General features: G+C 34.6%; 2 protein-coding genes across 2 annotated transcripts; one reads left to right on the forward strand and one right to left on the reverse strand.

Moving 5' to 3' along the window:
* Positions 1-14,882: 14,882 nt before the first annotated feature.
* On the forward strand, positions 14,883-15,696 carry LOC18037067 (PLAT domain-containing protein 3). The gene is made up of 2 exons (XM_024180605.1): positions 14,883-14,994; positions 15,097-15,696. The coding sequence occupies exons 1-2, from the start codon at positions 14,929-14,931 to the stop codon at positions 15,568-15,570; spliced, it is 540 nt and encodes a 179-aa protein (XP_024036373.1). The 5' UTR covers positions 14,883-14,928; the 3' UTR covers positions 15,571-15,696.
* A 1,214-nt stretch (positions 15,697-16,910) lies between these two features.
* Positions 16,911-21,088, reverse strand: LOC18037068 (TPR repeat-containing thioredoxin TTL4). Its single transcript, XM_024180808.1, has 5 exons — positions 19,890-21,088; positions 19,376-19,571; positions 19,094-19,266; positions 17,967-18,300; positions 16,911-17,300 (listed from the first exon to the last, which is right to left on the reverse strand). Exons 1-5 carry the CDS (start codon positions 20,918-20,920, stop codon positions 17,172-17,174), a joined length of 1,863 nt encoding a protein of 620 aa, XP_024036576.1. The 5' UTR covers positions 20,921-21,088; the 3' UTR covers positions 16,911-17,171.
* Between the last annotated feature and the right edge of the window lie 2,249 nt (positions 21,089-23,337).

The following is a 23,337-nucleotide window of genomic DNA, read 5'->3' on the forward strand; positions in this document are numbered from 1 at the left end:
TGTCAAGTCTTAAGTCTGTGTTTTCAATTGTGCAGACATAAATGTTGAAATGTTAATAGTTTCATGATTTAACTTGAAGGTTTTATGGGTGTGACAAAGTACAATGTAAAATTGTGCTACTAATTATTTAATGGAGTTTTTTTTTATTTAGTGGAATTTAAACTCAGATTTTTTATTTTCAGCACAAGAGATTTTACCACTTAAACTAACAGATTAGCTATATTTCTATAAATATATAGGGCAGTTATATTTATTTATAGGTAGGTTAACTCAATCTATAAGATGTCAATTATATTATTATTCTGTTTCCTCCTCTAGGGCCCAAAAATTATCGCTTTAGCTATTGCATAAAATTGAGAGGCGTGTCTCAGTTTCTTATAGCAAATTGAAGTCCTTACGAGCACTGAAACGCTTTCCATTTCACAAAAAGTGGCTAAAAAGAGAGCGATTGGAGCATTAAGTACTAACTAATACAAACGCTCTTCAAAAACTATGAAACAATTTAGTGTTTTCGGATGTAACTTTAATTCAATATACATAAAAGATATTAAAAAAAAAACAAATTCATTCGAAAAGCATAAAAGATAAACAAATCCGAGGTCAGCCCAACAATGATCGTGTTGGGAGAAAGTTGGGTGCCAATTTTCGAAAGTCATTTCCATTTGTCTCCATTAGGCATTAGGGCCAGTTTGGCATTATCATTGACATGGCTAAGGCCTAAGAGTGATTCATTAATTTTAAATATGGGTACGCTGCCAAAAGGAATGATCCAGCCGGAAAGAGGCTTGAGGCAAGGCTGCCCACTATCCTCGTACCTTTTTATTCTTTGTGCAGAGGCTCTCTCTAATTTGTTGGTGTTGGCAGAACAGAATCAGCTAATCCGAGGCCTCAAATTTGCGCGGGAAGTCTCAATTACCCACTTGCTATTTGCGGATGATAGTTTGGTCTTCTCTCGTGCATCAGTGACTGAATGCAGGCATTTACAAGAGATTTTTGATAACTACGCTGCAGCATCAGGGCAGATCTTTAATTTCCAAAAATCCTCCTTGTTCTTCAGTGGCAAAATTCCAGAGAATCAAAGGGCTGCTATAAGGGGTATCTTTAATCTAAAGTGGTTTCAAAGCATGAGAAATACCTCGGTCTTCCATCAATGATTGGTAGGAAGAAGATAGGGTTTTTTTAATGACATCAATCTGAAAGTGTTGAACAAGATTGCAGGATGACAGCATAAAATGTTGTCTAGTGGGGGGAAGAAAATTCTAATCAAAGCGGCAACCCAAGCAATTCCAGTGTATGCAATGAGTGTTTTCAAGCTCCCAAGAGGCCTTTGTGATGATATTCAGTAAGCTATACCAAAGTTTTGGTGGGGTTCGAAGGCGGATAAGCGCGGAATTCATTGGCAGAAGTGGGAGAAGCTCAGCTAGGCAAAGATTAGAGGGGGGCTGGGATTTAGAGAGTTTACTTGCTTCAATCAAGCCTTGGTAGCTAAGCAAGCATGGAGGTTATTGCAGTACCCAAATTCCCTAGTTTCAAAAGTTCTTCAAGCGAGATATTATAGGAACTCCAGCTTTTTATGTGCAGAAGCAGGAGCCAATGCCTCGTATATTTGGAGAACCATCCTTTGGGGTAGACAAGTGATTAAGAAGGGCCTGAGATGGCGGATAGGTAATGGCAAGAAGATAGCAATTTTCTCGGATAACTAGTTGCCAAGACCAGAGACATTCAGGCGTATTTTTCCTCCATCATTGCCAGTAAACTCAGTTGTTGCAGATTTAATTAAGGCTAACAACCAATGGGATGAGATCAAGCTAAGGCAGCACTTCATGGCTGCAAACACAACTGAGATCCTCAAGATTCCCCTTCCAGCTGAGCAATCAGAAGATGAGGTTCTTTGGCATTACGACAAAAGGGGAAACTACTCTGTTAAAAGTGGGTACCAACTAGCCTTGAGAATGAAATTTCCATATTCCACCAGCTGTTAAGAGATTTCCACCCAGTATTAGAGTGCTCTTTGGTCTCTGGAGCTGCCTGAGAAGCTTAAAATTTTCATGTGGAGGGCCTCAAATAATATGCTCCCATCAGCTGAAAATCTGTGGAAAAGGAAAGTAGTGGAGGAGCCAACTTGTCAGCGATGCAAAAGGAGAGTAGAGACTATCAGCCATGCCCTTTTGGAGTGCATGGCTGCGAGAAAGATTTGGCTCCAGTCCCCCTATACAGCCCCTAGCTTAGAAGCTAATTCTCAGGACATCTTCAGCATTCTTCAAAGAATGGCTAAGGAGTTGAGGAAAGTAGATTTGGTGTTAACCTAAATAATTCTTCATTGATTTTGATGATAACAAACATGATTAAGTTTTTGATTAATCTTTTAAGAGTTCAACATAATTTTCTCTATCTTTAACAAAGCCTCATAAAGAATAGTAAAGATTTGGAGTCAAAACAGTCTTCTTGCAAAAATAGCTCACTGCAACAGTTTTTATGGAAAACGGCGAACCGACATGTGTAATAAACGGCTCGCCGATATTAACCAGTAGCCTCTGGATCTAAACGGCAAACCGATATGTTACTAAACGGCTCGCCGATATCAACCAGAAGTGAAGGGCAGTCTCTAGACATAAACGTCGAACCGACAAGATCGATAAACGGCTCACCGATATCATCCAGTAGCCTCTGGATAAAAACGGTGATCCGACAAGTTTGATAAACGGCTCGCCGATATTAACCAGAACTGAAGTGTAGCCTCTGGACACAAACGGCGATCCGCCATCTAGATAACGGCGATCCGACAATTTGAAAATCAGCCCCAACGGTCATATTGACCAGTCAAACGGCGATCCGACATCTAGTTAGCGGCGATCCTACAGTGTGCAGAAAGTCAATAACGGCTAGTTTTCAGCTGCATCTATAAATAAGCTCATTCGAATTCAAACTAAAGCTGATCACAACATGACCTTTGAGCAAATATTCGAGAATACAATCTTCATAAAGCTTAAAACACATTCTTGCTTCATCTATTCACATATTAAGCATCATTGTGTAATCTTATATATTGTGAGAGGCAAAACAATTTGTAATCTTTTACTTTGAGTGATTGTAAGTGTTGGGATACACTTGGGTTAAGAGATTGGGGATAATCTCTTGTTGTAAAGGTTTATTGACACCTTGGAAGTCAAGTGTAAGCATTTGAAGCTTGGCGGCTTGCTTAATGGAATCCTCAAGTCCGGAAAGCTTGGAGGCGTGGACGTAGGCGATGTTGGCCGAACCACGTAAAAATCTCTGTGTTTGAATCCCTCTTCCTTTATCTTTTTATATTGTGATCAACTTAATTGTTATTGCTTTGAATTTAGATTATATTTGCATTAAGTTTTTCTTTATAAATTGAATAAGTTTTAGAAATCCAATTCACCCCCCTCTTGGGTTGCATACTTGTATTTCATTTGGAATTAATGGTAGCTCTGTGTTGGTCAGCTTGGTATGCTAGGAACAAATGTATATTCGAAGGCAAGGAGATTAATCCTATCATCTCAATTGCTAAAGCAGAATCTGTATCGACAGTATTTTAGGGAGTTAGGAAGACCGAGCAAGCTCATATCTATCAACTTAGAGAAGAGAAGCAGTAGGAGCGGCTCTCCCCCTTGAGAATGTCTTCAAAGTTAATGTGGATGCTGCCATTAACTCAAAGAATCAGAGTGAAGGAGTGGGAGCTGTGATTAGAGACTCTAATGGTAAGATAGTTGCGGCAGGAATTAATCAGAACCTCCTAAAGGGATCAATAGGCTTGGCTGAAGTAGAGGCTGTGCTTTGGGGCCTTCAGCTGGCAAGAAGTGCAAATGTAACCTCTTTGATTATTGAGTCAGATTGCTTAGAGGTGGTCCAGCTAGTGAACAACACCAAGGGCAACATAACAGAAATTTTTTGGACAATTCTGGCGATCTAAAATTAGATGAAGGACTTCCAGAAAGTTGTTGTCAATCACATTCCAAGACATTGTAATGCTTATGCCCACTACCTAGCTAAGCTAGCTTTAGGGAAAAACTCTCCCTATATGTGGCTGGGAAATATTCCAGCTAAATTACATGATGTACTCAAGGTTTTGTGATTATGAAAGGCTTACTTTCTTTTCAAAAAAAATATATATATAGGTAATTTTTACCCAGCACCCAAATGTTTTGACAAACAACATAGCGCACCCAAGTATTTTGCCTATGAGCACCCCGCACCCATTTTCGTTTATTTTTCAGTTGATTGTAACGGATCAGTCTGAACTTTAATTAAATGACAAATATACCCTTGTTTTTAACCAGAACCTTGCTTTCCTTTACAAAATTACAAAGTCGCGAAGTAGGAAATTTACCACACTGGCCATGATTGAAGGTGTATTTACACACGAAGACCAACTATAGTTGTTAATTTATATTGACTATAATGCACTTGGCAGAATGATTTATTACCATATGCATCCAAAATCCAACGGCTATAAAATTTGAGCAACAGTAAAATAACGGCTATATGATTACAAGAATAGTAAAAGAAATAGATAAATTTGAGCTAATTCCTCACTATAAGTTGTAATATTCAACACACATAACTACCCATCATCTTCACACCTCAATGATTTTCAATGTAAAACCTAGAAAATCCATCATTATTTTTAGTTAGCAACAACTTATAGTAGCATTACATCTGCATTTACCCTCTGAAACAATACAGCTTCAGCATCAGCTTCATTCACACACAAAACAAACACAACAACTTGAAGTTCAAATACGTTGTGTTGTGATAGTGTCGTTAAGGTGCACCAAATTTAAAACCTTACCACTAATATAAATAATTAGTACAAAGTGAGTAAGGATCGATCCCACAGAGACTATACTAGTTATATTTATTATCAACTCTAAAGCAAGATTTAAAATAAAATAATAGTAGTAATAATATAAATTAATCTAACTAAAAAAATGCCAATTATAAATAAAAAGGGGGTTTATGAATTTTTAACTAAATAGTAAGAAATAAAGAAATTAAAACTACGAACAAGAATTTAATAAAAACTCTAATTAAAGGAGAAAGAAATAATAATGATGAAAACTTTGGTTAAAGGATCATTCGCCACCACCAAACATGCACATAATATATCAATTTTATCATCAATTTATATTGAAACTATCAACCGTAGACAACAATAAGCTCTGTTAGTCTCAATCTTTCCTTAGTGTGTCGTTAGGCAAAATAAGCTCTTCACCTAATCTCTAACAATTAAATAATTTAAAACAAGCTCTTTAAATTTAAGATAATGGAAGCATTAAACAAAGAAAAATATTAGGTTGATCTAGGCAATAAACACACAAGCTCGGATTATTTAACCTAAGTTATGTTCTCCAATAGAAATCACTGATTCCAACCTGCTACTAATGATTAAAATATCAAGACAATTACGGATCAAGAATTTTAATCTAGCAATAGAATTTATTCAAGTCCTATCTAATTGGCCATTCAAACAAGACGAGAATAAAATCATAAACATTAATTATAGAAGAATATAAACAATCTCAATTAAATAAATTGAATAATAGAATTTAAATTTAATTGCATAGCATGTTTAAAGTTTTGAATTCACCCTCAACCAAATAAAATTTAGCCTAACATAATTGAATTGGGAATAAGAGAATTGATAAAACCAGTCATGGAGATTAATTCAAGTGGCTGCCTTTGCTTCAATTTAATTCCTTTTCGGTTTCTCCCTTGTTTTTCCTTCTTGCAGCTGCTGGTTCCTCAAATCCTCTTGGCTGCCAAAAATAATCCCTCCGTGTTGCTTCCGCTTGATCCTTTTTATAATGCTTCAATTGTGGCTTTTTTTTAAATCCTTGCATGGAAAGAATCAAATCCAAAGCCCAAAACCGCCACTTTCATGCTTCAATTAATAAGCCAATAATAATTTGGCCATGATTTCCTAAAGCCAAAAGGCTTTATTCTCTTTCCTTTCACGTGCTGGCCACTTTTGGTTTGCAATCTTTGTTTTCCAATTTTGCTTTCATGTGATGGCTTGGCTTCCTTTTTTACTTCCATTTTCCAATTTTAGCTCCATTGCAACATTAATTTTGCTTGGCCCATACAAGCTTTAATTAGATAATATTCTTTATTTTCTAATTCCTTCCAATTCTTGATCTCTTGTGCACTTTTGTCTCACAATCTTCAATTAAATTTATTTCCTGAATGCACTGATTTAATTTCTCTTTAATTCCATAATATACCTAAAATAACAAAATAAATAAAACTAAGATAAAAATTAACACACAATAAAATATAATTTATTAAATTAAAAATTAACTAAAATAACTAGAATATTTAAGACCAAAACAAGAAAAAGATAGGGAACTTAATAGCAAAATATATGGAAAATATGCACTTATCATGTTGTATTTCACAAAGAATACAACAGACACAACGCTGCAAAATTGAAGAAAGTGTCTACTTCATCAACCCATAATCAAAGAATGAATTTACCTAAAATCAATGGGGGCATCATCAAGTTCTATAATATAGTATGCTACTGTCAAACCAGGGCAGAAATCAAAGTGTCAGAATCTAAAACAAACCCCAACAAACTATATTACAGCTGTCGTGATGACCCATCTTGTGGTTTCTTTAAATGGTGGAAACCATCTACAGATGAGGCTAAAGAAATTCAAGCAGCATTACAAAGGTTTGAAGAAGAAGCCGTAAATGACAGTGCAAGCTACAATCAGCAATTTGATGTTGAGGACTTCCGCAACAGGTTCATCAACATTGAAGGTTTGCTTCATCAAAATAGGAAGTATCAAATCATCATAATAGTGATAACTATATTGGTATTGATTGTATTGTACTATAAGGAATGATAGAACAATATGTAGAATGAAATCTTATAATAAATAAAATGCATCTGTTTCTTGACATATATAATCTAATCAAATATGATACGCATTGGCAGTAGCTTACAATTGTTAATAACATCTAGTTTGGTGTTTATATACATGTGACAAAAAAACAAAAAACAAAAAAACAAGTGTTGGTTTAGTTTATGTCTATCTTAGTTTGAAATTTAATCCCAACAACTTTCAAAATGCCACTACCACCCTTGTAACTTTCAAACTTTATACTAGGTGATCACAAAATGCAGCTCTATAGTGCTCAAGCTTAATGTCCAACCACTTCCAGCAATTTCAGCTCCCAAAAAAAAAAAAAAAAACAAGGACATGCCTGGTCATTACATGGTCACTTCATCCTGATGAAATCAGCATCCATCCAACCTCAACCTTGTGCCTGGTGGTTTGATGTGGCATTGTGGAAGGTGTCAAAAAATGATAATACTGCCTCCAATATACGTTAATAAGTTTACTGCCAATGTCTCCATCATAGTAGAACAATCACTACAAAACAAGTTGCAAGTTATAAATATCATTTCCAAAATCAATATTAATTTCTATTAATAGAAAACTATGATTTTACCCTCGGTGAATCCTTCCCTTTGTCCAAAAGCTTCCTTGCAGTATATTTTCCAACTTCATCCTCTCTGTTGAAAGTTAATCCAGCAACTGACATTACTTTTCTGCCCTGTTCACCTACCCACGGAGCTACAGACATTACCTCCTTTATTTGTTTCCCAGTGACTTTCTTTGCTCCTGATGGCCCTGCTCGATTGTCAATCTTGTGTTTCTTAGATGCAGTGTGCTGGTCTTCTACAGTTACTTGGACTAGGTCATTATCTTGGCTTTCCAAGATAGTTGAGCTAATTTCATGAACTTGACCTTAGAAAGTATCAATAAAGTAGCATAAAATAAACAAGTCATTTTAATATAGTTTGGCGATACACAACTATATAACAGTTGACTAATATAACTTAGTAAATTTATCTTATGCCTTCAGTTTGCTTTCCACTTGTCCTTGTCACGTGCTTCTTCAGGTTATTCTATAAACAAGCACAAACAAATAAGGTAAATTAGCTGTCATCACATGGACGGAACATAATTCATAACATAATTTAATCTTCTCTTACAAGTAGACACACTGACCTTATATTGTCTTGTTGTCTTATTAGCATTTTCAGGGTTAATAGGACAAGCCCTTCTGTTGTGTCCGGATCTCTTGCAAACAATGCATTGCATCTTTTATCTCTTACTATGTGCTGGAACCTCATCATATTCTTTTTTTCTTGTCATCTTAGGCCGTCCAAGAGGTCTTCTCACTAAAAGAGGTAGTATTTCATCAGCAGCAGCATCTACCCATGAGGTCCTATCTGAAATTGAATGAATCATTCCAGAATATGACCTTAGGTAAATATCCTTCTTCAACCATTGACTAATGAACTCAGCTTGATCTTTTTGACTATTCACAATACACGGCATTGCATGTAAGCATGAAATCCCACTAACTTGCCACTGTTCACAGTCACACATATGGTGTTCAAGAACAGCGATATGAGTCTTGTTATTCTCATCCACTTCATATATCAATTCACTAGCTCTACATATAGGGTTTGCACTTCCAATCTGTAAATGCTTCATCATTTGTGCATAAACTCTTCTAGGTATATCACTGTCCCAAGATTCTACCTTTTTTCTTCTTCCAATCATTCTTTTTATCAGCTTCCTCCTGATCTACTCCAGCATTGAGATTATTGGCAACTTCCTTTGAATCTCAATCCATGCATTAAAGGATTCAGTGATGTTGTTAGTGCAATGATCAGACTTACAATTATTGTCAAAGGCATGCCTTGACCAGAACTTTGGTGGTATCCTCCTAAGTGTCTCATAGACACCCTCATCTGCTGCTTTTATGTTTTGCATAGCATCATCAAATGCCATTTTGTTTTATGCTCTTGTTGCTGCCTAGAAGTGTGCCTTAAAGTCAGATTGAGGATGCTTTGACTTCATATTTGCTAAAATGTGTCTAGCACAAAATCTAACATGTGCATTAGGAAACTCTAAGGCAAAAGCATTCTAAATTCCTTTCTGCCTATCACACATAAAGGTTAGCTGCCTTGTATCTTGTAAAAATTCCCTAAAGTGCCTTAGAAACCATGTCCAGCTAGTTGTGCTCTCAACACTACAGACACAGAACGCGAGTTGGAAGATTCCATTATTTGCATTAATGCCAACAGCTGATAAAAGAATCCCTTTATATGGACCCTTCAAATGGCATCCATCAATACCAATGAAAGGTCTACAGCCTTGGTTGAAGCCATCTCTAAGTGCAGGGAAAGATATAACAATATTGTCAAAGTGAGTCTCAGCCTGTTAACCATGCATCCTGAAAACCTTAACCAATGCCAAGGCCTGTGGCATCTTTGTAAGTATGGCCTCAGCATAATTTATAATTAGCTTGTAACTAGACTCATAATCAGCTCCTTGTCTCTGTAAAACCTTCTTCTTTACTCTATAAATTTTATACTTGTGTATCTAGGCCCATACATCATTCTAAGTTCACTTTGAATCCACTCAACCTTTGTATCTAGATGCTTAATTATAGTTGCAACAAACTTGGCAGCAATAAACTCTACAGTGGTTTCAGGATTCTTTAAATCTCTTTGACATGTATGCACATTGTGAAGCCTTTTAACAATAAAGGTTTGCCCAAATCTAGTCTTCGCAACATGTAAGAACCATGGGCACCTAAAATAATTACATCCAACAGTAACTCTCGACTTTTCAAACTTGTGCTTGTAAACCTTAAACTTGTTCTCCACAGTATAAATTCTTATTGCCCATGCTAACTGCCTGAAGTTCCTAAAAAATTGCCCAATAAAGAATTGAATAGGTGCATCACTAGGCATGTACATGTTTTCTCTCATAACAGAATCCATTTTGACTAACACTCGATCAGACTCTTCATCATATTATTCCCCAAACTCATTATCATCACTCTCACAATCAGACAACATACAATCTCCATCACTGTTATCAGAAGGCATACAACCTAAGTCAACGTTGACAGAATATTTTTCAAGAGTATTATTAATGTCTGGAGCACCTAATGGATGATTTGGATCTTCATCACTATCAGTTACACTATAATGGCTATCATCTGAGTTATAATCTACCAGTACTGGTGTTGTGGCTTTTGGTTGCTGGAAATTTTCACCTTGTACAACTTGTGACTGAGGGTTTTGAGTTATTAGTTTAGATTGGAACTCAGGTGGGTGAAAAGGTATATATTCATTTTGAGATGCTTGCTATTCATGCTGCTGGATTGAACCATGCTCGTGCAATGAAAGGGATAAGTAAGAAGATATGGCAAAGTTTTGTTGAAGCTACTCAGTAAGAGTCTTATCTGTACAAAATGAAGATGTGTTATCACTATCACTATTTTCGGCACTGGTTTGGGCAGCTGATGGTGTTTGCGGTTATGGTGATGATCTGAAATAGGTATCCAAAAAGTCTTGATACAGGTCAGGGTTGGTATCTGGTTTGGTATCAATTTTATGTGTGGACTGATATGATGGTACATGTGGTTTAGTCTGTAATTGAATGCTATCATGTGCAACCACATACATCATTATGCTGCTGGTGTTCTTCACAGGGGTTTCATGCTTTGAATGGCCATTGGTGTCATTTTCAGAAGGATCTGTATTGGTGGTTGGAGCATGTGTATCAGGTTTGTTCAAGTCAGTAATGGCTGGAAAGTTTGTTTCAGGATTTGGTTCTAAACTTCCTTCTGAGTGTTGAAACAAAGCCCTTATAGGTACAAACTCATGAGGTGAATTGATTTCTTCAATATACAGTTGCATGTAGTAGAACAACATCTTGTTATGCTCTCTCAGTTGAAAAATAAGGTCATGATCAGACATAATCTCTACTTTCTTATAGTCCCATGGTACCCAAACACTTAGCATAAACTTCTCATGAGGCATCATCTTTCTTCCATAGGATCTAACCAGAACCTTGTTGATTAAAGAAACTCTATTAAACTTGTCTCGATCAATTACACCAAGATTATGTGTCTTACCATTGAATGTACATACAATAGTTGTACCATCACTATCATCCATTTTCACCTGAAATGATCATTTATTTTTTAATTACTTATCATGAACCTGGTGTAATTTGCATGAGCTTTGGATTGATTGCATGAGCATCGTATTTATCCGAGAATTAGAATAAAAAACACTAACTTTTACAACAAAATCACTACCATTTACAACAAAAGCATTAGCATTAACATCCAGATCACAAATATATACCTAAAAATCACTACCATTTACAACAAAAACATTAGCATTTACATCCAAATCACAAATATATACCTAAAAATCACTACTATTACTTATAGATAGTAAACCATACCCCAACGAAAACACAGTTGTTGTGACATATATGCATGAACAATCATCCTAAATAATAAGATTTGGGCAATATGTATACTCATAATCATCGATAGAAATTGAGATCAATAACGTAAACACCACATTATTAAGGTATAAGAGAACATGACTTAAACTTACAAACCACATTAAGGCGTAAATTATGGCTGATTTGATTAACAATGATTCAAGTTTTGTAGATAAGCAAAATCCAGCTAAATATATCTAAATAATTGATATGCAAACAAAATGGAATAAATTAAAACAATTCAGTAAGAAATGAAACTGACCTCAGCTTCTTCAGTAGCACTGTAAATAGATTCACTTCCCTTAAAGACACAAACAAACTATTTTTTTAGAAATTTAGTAATGTCTTCGAAACAGAGCAATATCATTTACTATTGCAACAAAAAAGTATTTAAACCATGAAACAAGCTCCTTGTACATCATAGATGAACGATTTTGGCGCCAATCTATCTTCACCCACCTCGATTTTGGCATCAATGGAGGTATGGCCATCTTTCTTGGCCTCACACGTAAACTCAGTGAATATAAGCACGGTGATGTGAAATGATTTTGGCACAAACATCGAGTTTAACTCTTTTTTAATTTTAAAATTTTGATGCGTTATTCCAATTTTACCCTGATCTGTTACAATTAAGTGAAAAATAAACAGAAATGGGTGCGCGGTGCTCATAGGCAAAATACTTGGGTGCACTATGCTGTTTGTCAAAACATTTGGGTGCTGGGTAAAAATTACCCTTTAAATATTTAGTAAAATAATATGTGCAATATCTAGGTACTTGATAGAGTCACCCATTTCTACAGCAAATTTCTGAGAACCTGGGAGGTAGTTATTTTCAAAATTAACTTTTGAAAATTGGTTTTTCATTTGATATATTTTCATATATCTTAACATAATTCTGACATGATAACACTTTTCATGCTCAAAAGTTCAAGAAAAAGCTAATCAACTCAGGATTTTAAGTTTTAGGAGATAGGTCAATTGGTTTATCCTTTTTCGCAAATACAATAAATCAAAGAATGGATTTATCTTTACACTAATATTGGAATGAGAAATTGTTAACTTTTGTTGTGCATGAGGATGGGTGAGGTAAACATGATTACGATCATTTTTTATTTTCTATACCCAAATGGTCAATGTAAACATGGTCTCAGATCATCCAAATACTGTAATTAAAACAAAAGATTTGACTGATTTGTTTTCAAAGGCAAATAAACACATTTCAAAGATTTGGAATAAAAAAGGGGGAAAAGACAAATAAAAGAAAACAAAACATGGATCTAAAATCTAATTCATGATACCTACCACCACAAGTGCACTATATGTTTTTAAATTTCATTAGGTTTTAAAAGAGTAGATTTATAATCCTGCCCTGAAAAACTTTATGAATTATAAAAATAACTACACCAAATTTTTTCTATCATAAATAGCCAACGACATGACTTTTGGACGTAATTACCCTTATCATTTCTAAACAGAAAAACCCTAGAAGATTACAACAAACAACCCTAAAACTTCTCTCTTTAGTGTTGATAACACCAAACTTCAATTGGTAGCCGAAGTGACTCGATGGCAATGGCAAATTGGAGGTAGAGTATATTAGCAACTACCATTTTACATATTTTATACATTTTCAGTACAATAAATTACAAAATGGTGTTGTGTTGTGTAGGGTGTTGCGATTGAGTTGTTCTGGTATTTGTGGCAATTGTATTGATGGTTGTGTGAAGTTGTAAATTTTGATTTTAACTGTTAAAGGTATTAGATATATTAATAAATTGTTGCATTTGGAGAAAATGATATATTAATAATATATTGCAAAAATATAATGCACACTTAATATTTGATAAAATTCAGCATAGAGTTATTTAATTTTGGTTTTTTCTTTTAAGATTCTAGATTGTCTTTATATCTTTATATATATATATATATATATATATATATATATATATATATATATATATATATATATATATATATATATATATGCATGCTCGTTGTTATTGGCCATCAGCAAGCTTGCTACCGTTGTATCAATCGGCTGCTATCTGAAACAACCTTTTATTAGTTTCTAACATTAACATGTTAGCTACCATTTCATTTATCTCTTCTCTTTCATCACTCTGTTCAAGATTGGTGCAATAGGCTACCATCAAAAAGTGCAGCAACTATACTTGATGCGACAAATACTTATTGCGATAGGTGCTTATCGCGTCAAAACACAATATTTATTTTTTTATTTTTTATTATAATTTTATAATTAATGAAATTTGGATTTGGCTGTTTAAGTGTGGTAGATTCGCGTGATAGATTGGTGTATGCATCCATTTGGTATGCTAGACATCATGTGTGTCTTTATTTAGATGCCTATCACACATGTGGGCTGTGTTTTGGTGCGACAGGTACCTGTTACACTAAACATAAGTGTGACAGGCTGTGTATTGGTGTTGAGAGTGTTGAGATTTGATAATTTACTAAATAGTACTGATTTACTAATTTATTGAGAATATTGTGGATAATTGTGTCTAAAAAAATTATCATTGGCTAGTTACGAATGAAAACGTTAAAGTGGCCAATTTTATAAAGCTCAAAAGTTTTAGGTTATTTATGTAAATTTACCTTTTAAAAGCTCTAGACGTTTTATTTTATTTCATTTTTGACTTTTTCTTCATCGTAGATACATCCAAAGTCATCAATATTCTCAGGAAATTTCTCTTCTGCGTTCTCTCTTATCACTTCACCGTTTTACATTTTACGGATGAAGTTGTACCCCACGTGTAATCATGATCATTTTCTTTTTCGAATGAACATGTGATCGAGATTCAATCTGTCGTAACACCTTCCAAGGCCAATCTTGTAATTTAAGAGCACAGAAGAAGAATCACTTGGTTCATCAAAACATGCCCCACAATTTTTTCTTATATTGTTGATACATACTAGAAAGCTTAAGTCATTTATAACATATGTATCTTCAAGAGTGAAAGAGAAATGTACGTGATTGATCGATTTGGTTCAAAATCTACTAATTTTAATAGGGTTGATTAGTTAGCTCAATAGATAATAAAGAGTAATCTTATTTACACTTGTCAATAATTAGAATACAACATAATTCATATTATTATGGCATCTAATTGTGCCGCTTATCAATTACTAAAGCTTGCTTTTCAGGTTTGTTCGTTATTCCTGTGCGCTAGTTTGCTTTGAATAAATGATACTACATATGTAATTGGGTAATTACTGTTACAAAATTATAAAAGACGAATAATCTTCTTAATACCCTCCAATTATGATACGATTAAATTTTATTTTATTAACCTCCAAATATTCCCTCTATCTTTAATCTACGACCTGCCAAAATTTCGCCGAAATTCAAATTCCAGTTATACCCTTCATTTACCTCGCATCTCCCAGTCCTCTCTGCCTCCCCTAATAACACGTAACGCACCGTCAATCTCCGCGTCGCACGAGATCAGACCCCCTCTCAAAACCTTGTCAAATTGCCACGTGCCCCTCAAATTCCTCACTTTATATTTGTATATTCAGACACAAACTCAGCTCCACACTGTTGGCCATGGAGATCAAAAACCTCCTCCTCTCACTCTTCCTCCTCCTTTCTATCTCCAACATCGCTTTCGCTGTAAGTTTTTTTTTTTTTTTAACTTTTCGTACGAACATTATTAAATCTCATATAAATTGTTTCGTGTTTTATGTTAACCTACTTGAACATGATAATAAGCAGGATGACAGCGATGATTGTGTGTATACGGTGTATATTAGAACCGGCTCGATCTTCAAGGGCGGGACTGATTCGATCATCGGCGTGACGCTCTACGATGCTGTCGGTGATGGCGTGCGGATCAGCAATCTCGAAGCATGGGGCGGATTGATGGGCCCGGGGTACAATTATTTCGAGAGGGGCAATTTGGACATTTTCAGCGGGAGAGGGCCGTGCCTGGGTGGACCCGTGTGCGCGCTGAATCTTTCATCGGACGGATCGGGGGAGCATCACGGGTGGTACTGTAACTACGTGGAGGTGACTTCGACGGGGGTCCACACGCGGTGCGCTCAGCAGCAGTTCACGATCGAGCAGTGGCTGGCGACTGATACTTCGCCGTACGAGTTGAGCGTTTTTCAGAATTATTGCGACTATGTGAGCAGCGGTCAGCGTCGTGAGAGAGTCGTGAAATCTAAGCCTTTGGCTTCTACTATGTAAGATCGTTGTTGTTTGTGATAATACGTGTGCGGAATTTGAGAGGACGAGTATTTTGATGAATAATCTTGTGATAATTATGGTTTTTTTTCCCCTAAAATTAATATAATGTATTAATATGGTAAAAAATTACTAACAATATATTACTATATAACTGTAAATATAAGACCCTGCTTAAGTATAATACATAGGGCCTAAGACTCGAGTTAGGAAAAATTTAACCATAAAATAGCTCAGAATTATAAATTCTAAAATTAAAATGAGACTAAATGACTTCACACACCATAATCATATGAACTTCTAGAGAAATTTTGCAGTACACACACAACACGTTTTTTTCTTTTTGGTGAAGCATGCATGTGATAAAGAGTGGATAAATAGAGAGCCGGAAATTAAGATTTTATTTTAAAGATCTAAACATGAGTTTTTCTGGCACATATCTCGTTTAATTTGAACGTCTCAATTTTATTGGAAAGTAAATTTGACCTCGGCTTTTACTGTCGCATTAAATCTTACGGTAAGATTTTTTATGAAATGGCTTGTATATGAGTTGTCATTATATTGAAATTGGATTTAACTGGTAGGTCAATTACCAACTTGTTCAATGGACAACTGTCGTGTCGTGTAATGTGTGGTGTTATGTGTGAATCATGTGATACACAATTGGTAAGTATGTTAGTAGCAGTTGATGATGGGAGATTGAGAGTTGAATTTCTCGGTTGTCGGTAGGATTAGAATATCATTTCATTTTCAAAGGATTAAGTTTTGTCGTTGCATTCTTTAAATGGGGACAGGTGGCACAAACGTACCATAACTGCTTGTTTCTTGGGAAAATCGAGAGGGCAAATGGGGTTGGGTCGGCCACACTATATCAAATTCAACCTTAATGAGATTTGCGCAGGTAGGTGTGTATAGTCAATTGGAGCAAATGCTAAGAGAATGGCTTCATGGTCTTACGCATCTTGGAATATCGATAAGCACATAACACATGCTTAATTAACTTTCTTCTCCGTTAATCCTATTTTCTAAGCGTGCAACCATGAAAATGTATCAATAATAATTCTTCGTTAATAAATTAAATCTAAGCATGAAAAGGGAAAGAAGATCGATGATTCAATTCTCATCAGTGACACAACGTCGAGATTTGTTTAAGGCGTATCATTCTGGACTGTTACAAAGGTAACATCAAATCGGGAAAAGGGAAAAAGAAAAAAGAAACTGAAAAAAATTGCACACATCAAACTATACATGCGGCGACTTTCCTGTTGATTTCGAGTCAAACAAAACAAAATTCCCTTTTCCTTTTTGTTATAAGACCCGAAATTAGCAGAAAATAATGAAAACTAAACATGAAAATTAACATTATAAACATGTACCAATCCTTCCTCTTACTTAGTCTTCCCCTTCACTTCCTAAAAAAAATCGAAATTCGAACAATTTAGCCTCCCACCATGAATTAATTTCTTCTTATAATTAAGCTCCTCCACCACTTCAACAACCAAAAATTGCAATGCCAAATCAACAGGGAGCCTTCCTTTTTCTTCTGCTTTTGGCCTGTTTTGTCTTAATTTGATCCCTTTCTCTGTCTCTCACTATAAAATGCTTCAAGCTCCGCCTCTTTGTTTTTTGAGCTGTGCTTGAACCTCTTGCAAGGCTTGATCCACTTCCTCATCATCCGGTGCTTCTTTTTTCAAGATTTCATAGTCTTGCATTGAAGCTTCCCATTTCTCAATCTACATGAATAACGAAAAATTAAACAGTAGTTATTACATCAATCATAAGCATTTTTTAACTGTAAACAAGTGTTTTAATTTTTTATTGCAAGATTCAATAAATGTGTCTAATGTAGCATCTTCAAAATGGTTATAAAAAATGAATTGAGCACCAACTCATACTCATACACACACACACACACAAATTGGACGACACCATTGTTTTATAATTCTCGCCCCTTGGACTCAATTAGGTGAAGACCAATTAGGAAAGAGCCATAACTAAATATCTAAGGGTTGGAGCCAAAAAAAAGTACATGAATGAAAATTTGTTGAGGCTCAAATCCAAAAATGAATAAATCAATGGGTAATTGGATTTAAGAAAAGGGGTTTAATTGTGGTACTCAAGGATACCGTATCCTTCAAAATGATAATAATAATAATAATAAAATATGATCATTTAACGGTACTCACACTGTAGGATAGAGTATCCCTGTTACTATATAAGGTTTTAAACTTATTCTTTATAAATTTTACTGTTTAACTTTTTCACGACTCTTTTTTTTTTTTAATTTTTATCACCCTATTAGGTTTGTGATTTTTATATTATAAGTTCGGCTAAACTAAAATCTTGATACTGCCACTGAATGATGGAATGGATGCACAAAATGCAAAAAGGACAGTCACCTTGGCAAAACAATCGGCTCTTCTTAGTCTGGCCTTGCTGTAACCTGGCCGCACATTAAGGGCGGCATTACAATCCTCGATTGCTTTCTCAAATTGGCCAAGCTTCGACCGGCACGCGGCACGATTACAGAGCAAAACTGAGTTGTAAGGATCGAGCCCTAAACCATCTCCGTAAGCAGCAGCTGCTTCTGAGAATTTTGCTTGCTTGAAAAGTGCATTTCCATTTGATCGAGCTGCTGCCACTCCCTTAGCCTTTCTCATTACCATGTTCACTTCTTTGTTATTTGAGTCTTGCTTTGCTGCCTTTTGTATTGCCGCCAATGCATCTTCAAATCTATATAATCGGCAATTAATTGGAAGCCTTATTATATTAACCAATTTTTATTATCCATTTTTAACAATTAGGAACTATTGAATGTTATTTTTTTTCCCTTAGTTTGTTTCTTGGTTTTAAAAAAAATAAATCATATGCATTTTCCTAAAATTTTAAAATGCGGTTCCTTTAGCATATATTATTGGCATATAATTTTTCAATCTAATCTACCCTCAATTTAAGAAAGACAAAAACTAACAAGGTTCAATAATAAACAGATTAAAATTGAATCGTCCACCAATAAATTTCTATTTCGAGAATATTTCTCTCTTATTTCTCTGAATAACTATCGAATCATCTGAATAAGGAAATTTAATAATTGATTCAATTAAATTTAATTTTAGGACTCGAAATCCAATCAAAATCATAGTGCTAGTTATCAAATTTTAAATTATCCTAAGTTTGGTAGGTACAAACACTAGGTTGGATGCCACTAACACAGAAGACTTTTTTCCTTTTAAAAAGAACCAAAATTTTTTTACCCAAAACCAATCATTGTGGGAATAATATTAGTGCTAGTTACATGGGGTAGGGTTTCATGATATTTTAACATCTTTTTGTTTCCTCTTTCCGCAGCTAAAATTTCCCTTTTGAGTTGTCTGCAATTCAAGATTAGGGTCAAAATCACTTTAATAACCTCAATTTTATTTCCTTTTCCACGCAAATTATGCTTTCTAGTTGCATATGTAATTATGCTAAACTCTAATCCGCAATCTCATCATTAAACGCTAACTAAAAATTATGCAACACTAACCTGCCGCACGCCAAATTAACCTGAGCCCTCACCACCAACAAATTGGCATTACCAATAGGCCCAAAAAATCTTGTCGTCTCATCGACATCAAAATTTGGACCATTCTTCAATGTCTCATCAGCTTCTTGATGCTTGTGCAGTTTCAGCAAGGCCTCTGCTTGTAATGCATATATCTTTATAACAAAACAAAACAAATTGAATTCAGTCAGTGATTTTTTTTTCGCATGTTTAATGTTTCAGATTATTAAACAGATTTGCGATGTTAGTAAATTTGATACTGACCTGTGGAGCTGAATCTGCACCACCAGCTATAGCAGCCCTTGTTTCTTGAATTAAAGTGTTCCAATCTCTTGTCCTTTTAGCATCCGTACATTTGTTGAGATGGGCTTGCAGAGATTTCGCTTTAGCAATATCAACCTGATCAGCCTCTGGTCCTGCATGTTTAAAATGATATATTGCCTTTTCCACTTCCCCTAACCTGTAGCACACATCCAAATTAAAGAGCACTTAATTAGATTGAATATCATCAGATGCACCACTTATAAATTTAAGGCTTAACAGGCACGGACACGTGAAATACTAATATGATCTCCAGGTTCGGTAGATTCCAAAATATCGAAATAGGGTACAGGAAATGGGCTAGAATGAAACAAAAATTAGTTGAGGCAAAATGAACACGAAATCTTGGCTCTGAAATCCCGAAAGCTTAAGCTAAGAGTAAGACACAACAATGGACTAGAATTAAAACACAAATTCAAGAAAAGCTCAAGAATTTTTTTTTTTTTTAAACTTTTACCTGAGATACAAGTTTGCCAAACGATGATGAGCTCTATGATAATGAGGCTCAATTCGGATGGCTTCTCTGCACTCGAAAACTGCTTCAAGAAGCCTACCCAAAGCTGTTAATGCAGCAGTTTTGTTACTCCTGTAAGAGGCCTTATTGGGATCAATAGATATTGCAGCATCATACAAAGCCAAAGCCTCTGCAAAATTCCCAGCTTTGTAATCTTCATTGCCCATGATCTTTAAAGTTTCCGGGTCCATTCTTGTCGAAAGAGCCCTGCATAATGAAGTCGGCTCGGCACTAGAAGAAGAAGCAGGCTTTGGAGGATTGTAGTTGTAATGATTTTGAGGATGATCATTTTGTTTCTTTACAACATTCCCCATAACACTATTCGGATACCTATTATTATTTTTATTAGTATTATTATTTCCTCTAACTCCTGAGCTTTCATTTACATGATTATATGGATTCACATTTCCTCCTCCTCCTCCTTGCCTTATGTTCCCCAAATTCCCAAAAAGCATCATGTTGCTTGATGAAGCTCTAACAAGGTTGCTACTCCCTCTTGTTTTTTGATGATCAGCGATCATACTTTCAAGCTCACCCGAAATCCCAATGGCCTCTCTAGGCACTCTCCTTCCTTGGTTCACATACCCTTGATTTGCAGTGACTTTGTTGTTGTTGCTATTAACATTATTGTTAACTGCAGCTGCGTCTTCAGGTTTTTTAACATTATTCTGCTGGGGTTTCGGATGATGACCTGGCGGTGGCTTTGAGCTTGGTTTCGGCTGTGCTTGTGGTTCTTGAACATTTGGTGCTGCGGCATCTTCTAAAAATTGTGTCTCATCAGCACTACTGTTTCTTCTCCGTTTTGAATTTGGTGTGCTTGGTACTTTCACAAGTTGATTGTTGCCGCCGCCATTGCTGCTTCCATTTACCATCGGAAGTGACCCCGTTGAGGTCGTTCTCCGCGGCCAACGCCGCCCAAAAACCGCATTCAACAGGCCACAGCCTGACTTTTTATCCGGCGAGTTCTCGGCCATTGCTTTAATGTTGAATCTTCAGGCTTGTTGCACAAGTAGCTTCCCAAGAAAATTGGAGAAAAATGCAGCTCTTGTTATGAAAAATTGCAATGTATTTTTAATAAAACAAATAGACGAGACATTGGTGCATTCCCAAAATGATTAGCACAAAGATTGAGAATTAAGAAAAGGGATTGGATTTGGATTGGAAATCAATTTGAAACAGGCCTTAGCCCCAGGAGATGATAGGCAAGGAAGCTGGTTAAAACTTTCCTCCTGGAGTGTGGCTGTTAAAGAAGAAAAAGATTGATTCTTTGTTTAATAATTATTCTCTCTCTTTTGGTTAAAAAGACAATGAGAAATGTCATAATTATTTTGAAGGTAAAAAGAAAAAAAGAAAAAGAAAAAGAGAAGAGTGCTAATTTTTCAATTAAATTTGTAATTAGTTAGGTAATGGAATTTTGAAATTTTTTGAATTTTTTTCCTCTTACTTTTTGTGTTTGCTTTGCGTGGTGCACAGAGGGAACCAAGAGACCCGGTCTTTGGATAAATGAGAATCAGTAAATTTTTAGAAAGAAAATTTAAAGGAGAGGAAATGATTTGCTAATTGTTATTTGGTCTTAGCGAGAGTGTTCTGTTAGATTAAAAAACTTTAATTTGCTTACAGCCAATAATACAATGGACATGCCCTTAAAGATAAAGAATTTGAATATATTTATAAAGAGTGATTGGCATGCACGTTGTGGCCAAGCCAGCTATTGGGCGTTGATTTTCAACTTGAGAAATTTAGTCCAAAATATCAAATCATATGTGAAGATTTGAGCATCAAGATAGGTTATAACTTCTATAATGATATGTCAAAGCTTAAATACGAGGGGAAACGAAATCTGAGACCAAAAATTTGTCTCATAGACCACCATAGTTTTAGTCATACATAGCTAAACCCCACTACCTTAAAAATGTACATCTGGATCTCTTTTTATTAGTAAACATCATAGTACATTAATCTTAATGGACATTAAGTACTCGATTTAATTAATCTCTATCCAAATACATGGAATCCCAAACGAAAAGGGATTTTGATGTTTATTTTGAAATGACATGAATTTAATTATCTACTCACCAAAATTTTGGAAGGATTTGTGTTTCTTTTCTCTAAATATCAACGTGTGAGCCCTTAACTTAAGCTAAATTACTTTTAGGTAACTACGATATGTTATCAAGGCATGACTTTACTTTACCTTAAGGTCAATAGTGAGCTAGTTGAGTCTAAATAACTTAATCCTTACGAAAAATTTATATAATCTAAATAAACGTCATACTCAAGTATAAAACATTGAAACTTAAAAATATGAAAGAAGCACCTAAAAAGTTTTTGAAAATATATTTCCAGAAAGATGTTTAAATATTAATCCGATAAGACTTTGATTCCAACGTGGACTTAAAACCATAATTTATCCAAAAATAACTGATTAGTTAAGGTCAAATCTGCTAGTTGAATTTCAAGTTATAAAAAACAGGGCCACAATTTTCACCCTAAAAAGGGAAAATATTTACCTATAATTAATTTCAATACTCTAACCAAAAATTAAATTATTTACACAGAGCAAAGTGAGTCATTTTTATGCAATATTTGGATCAACGCAAATCACAATAAGTCTAAGACCCATTTGGAATTGCTTTTGAAAGGATTAAAAAGTGATTTTGAAAAGCCAATAGTTAATTTTCATAAATTTTTTAAAAATAATTTTTGGCAAAATTACTCCATTCTACAACAGATCTTATAAAAGCAAAAGGGAATAAATTTTTAAAATCAGATTTTGAGAATTAAATTTATATTTAAGACAATTTCATATATATCCTCACGTATATTATAAAAATCAAAATTGCCTTTATTTAATTAAAAAATAAGGTCCCATTTGGGTTTAAGATACAACATAAAATGTTTGGTAAACATTAATTGATGTAGTTTAAAAGTTAAGTTGATTTGATCAATTATTTTTATAATGAAAAACCTATAATATCTTTACTATTTTTATTAATTTTATTATTTAAAAATTATATTTACTATACACTATTAACTTTTATTTTATAGTTATAGCTTCTTTTTTTTATACAACAGCTACAACTTAAAAGTTACAACACATCAACACCAAACAAGATCAAAATCATTAAATTATTATTATTACCAATTATATTGAAATACCAAAATAAAAATAATAAAATAATTTTTTATTATTTTATTAATATATTTTTATATGTGTTATGAGTTTCAAAAACAATTGTATATGTATCTTATGTTTAAACTACTGAAAGAATACAAATGAATAAAATGGATAAATATTGAATAAAATTTATTTACATATTTATATACATGTACATATAATTTTTTTTTAATAATGTACATAGAAGAGTTGATAACTCATAGCTTAATTAAT

Source organism: Citrus clementina, unplaced genomic scaffold (assembly GCF_000493195.1).
Source record: "Citrus clementina cultivar Clemenules unplaced genomic scaffold, Citrus_clementina_v1.0 scaffold_7, whole genome shotgun sequence".
Taxonomy (NCBI): domain Eukaryota; kingdom Viridiplantae; phylum Streptophyta; class Magnoliopsida; order Sapindales; family Rutaceae; genus Citrus; species Citrus x clementina.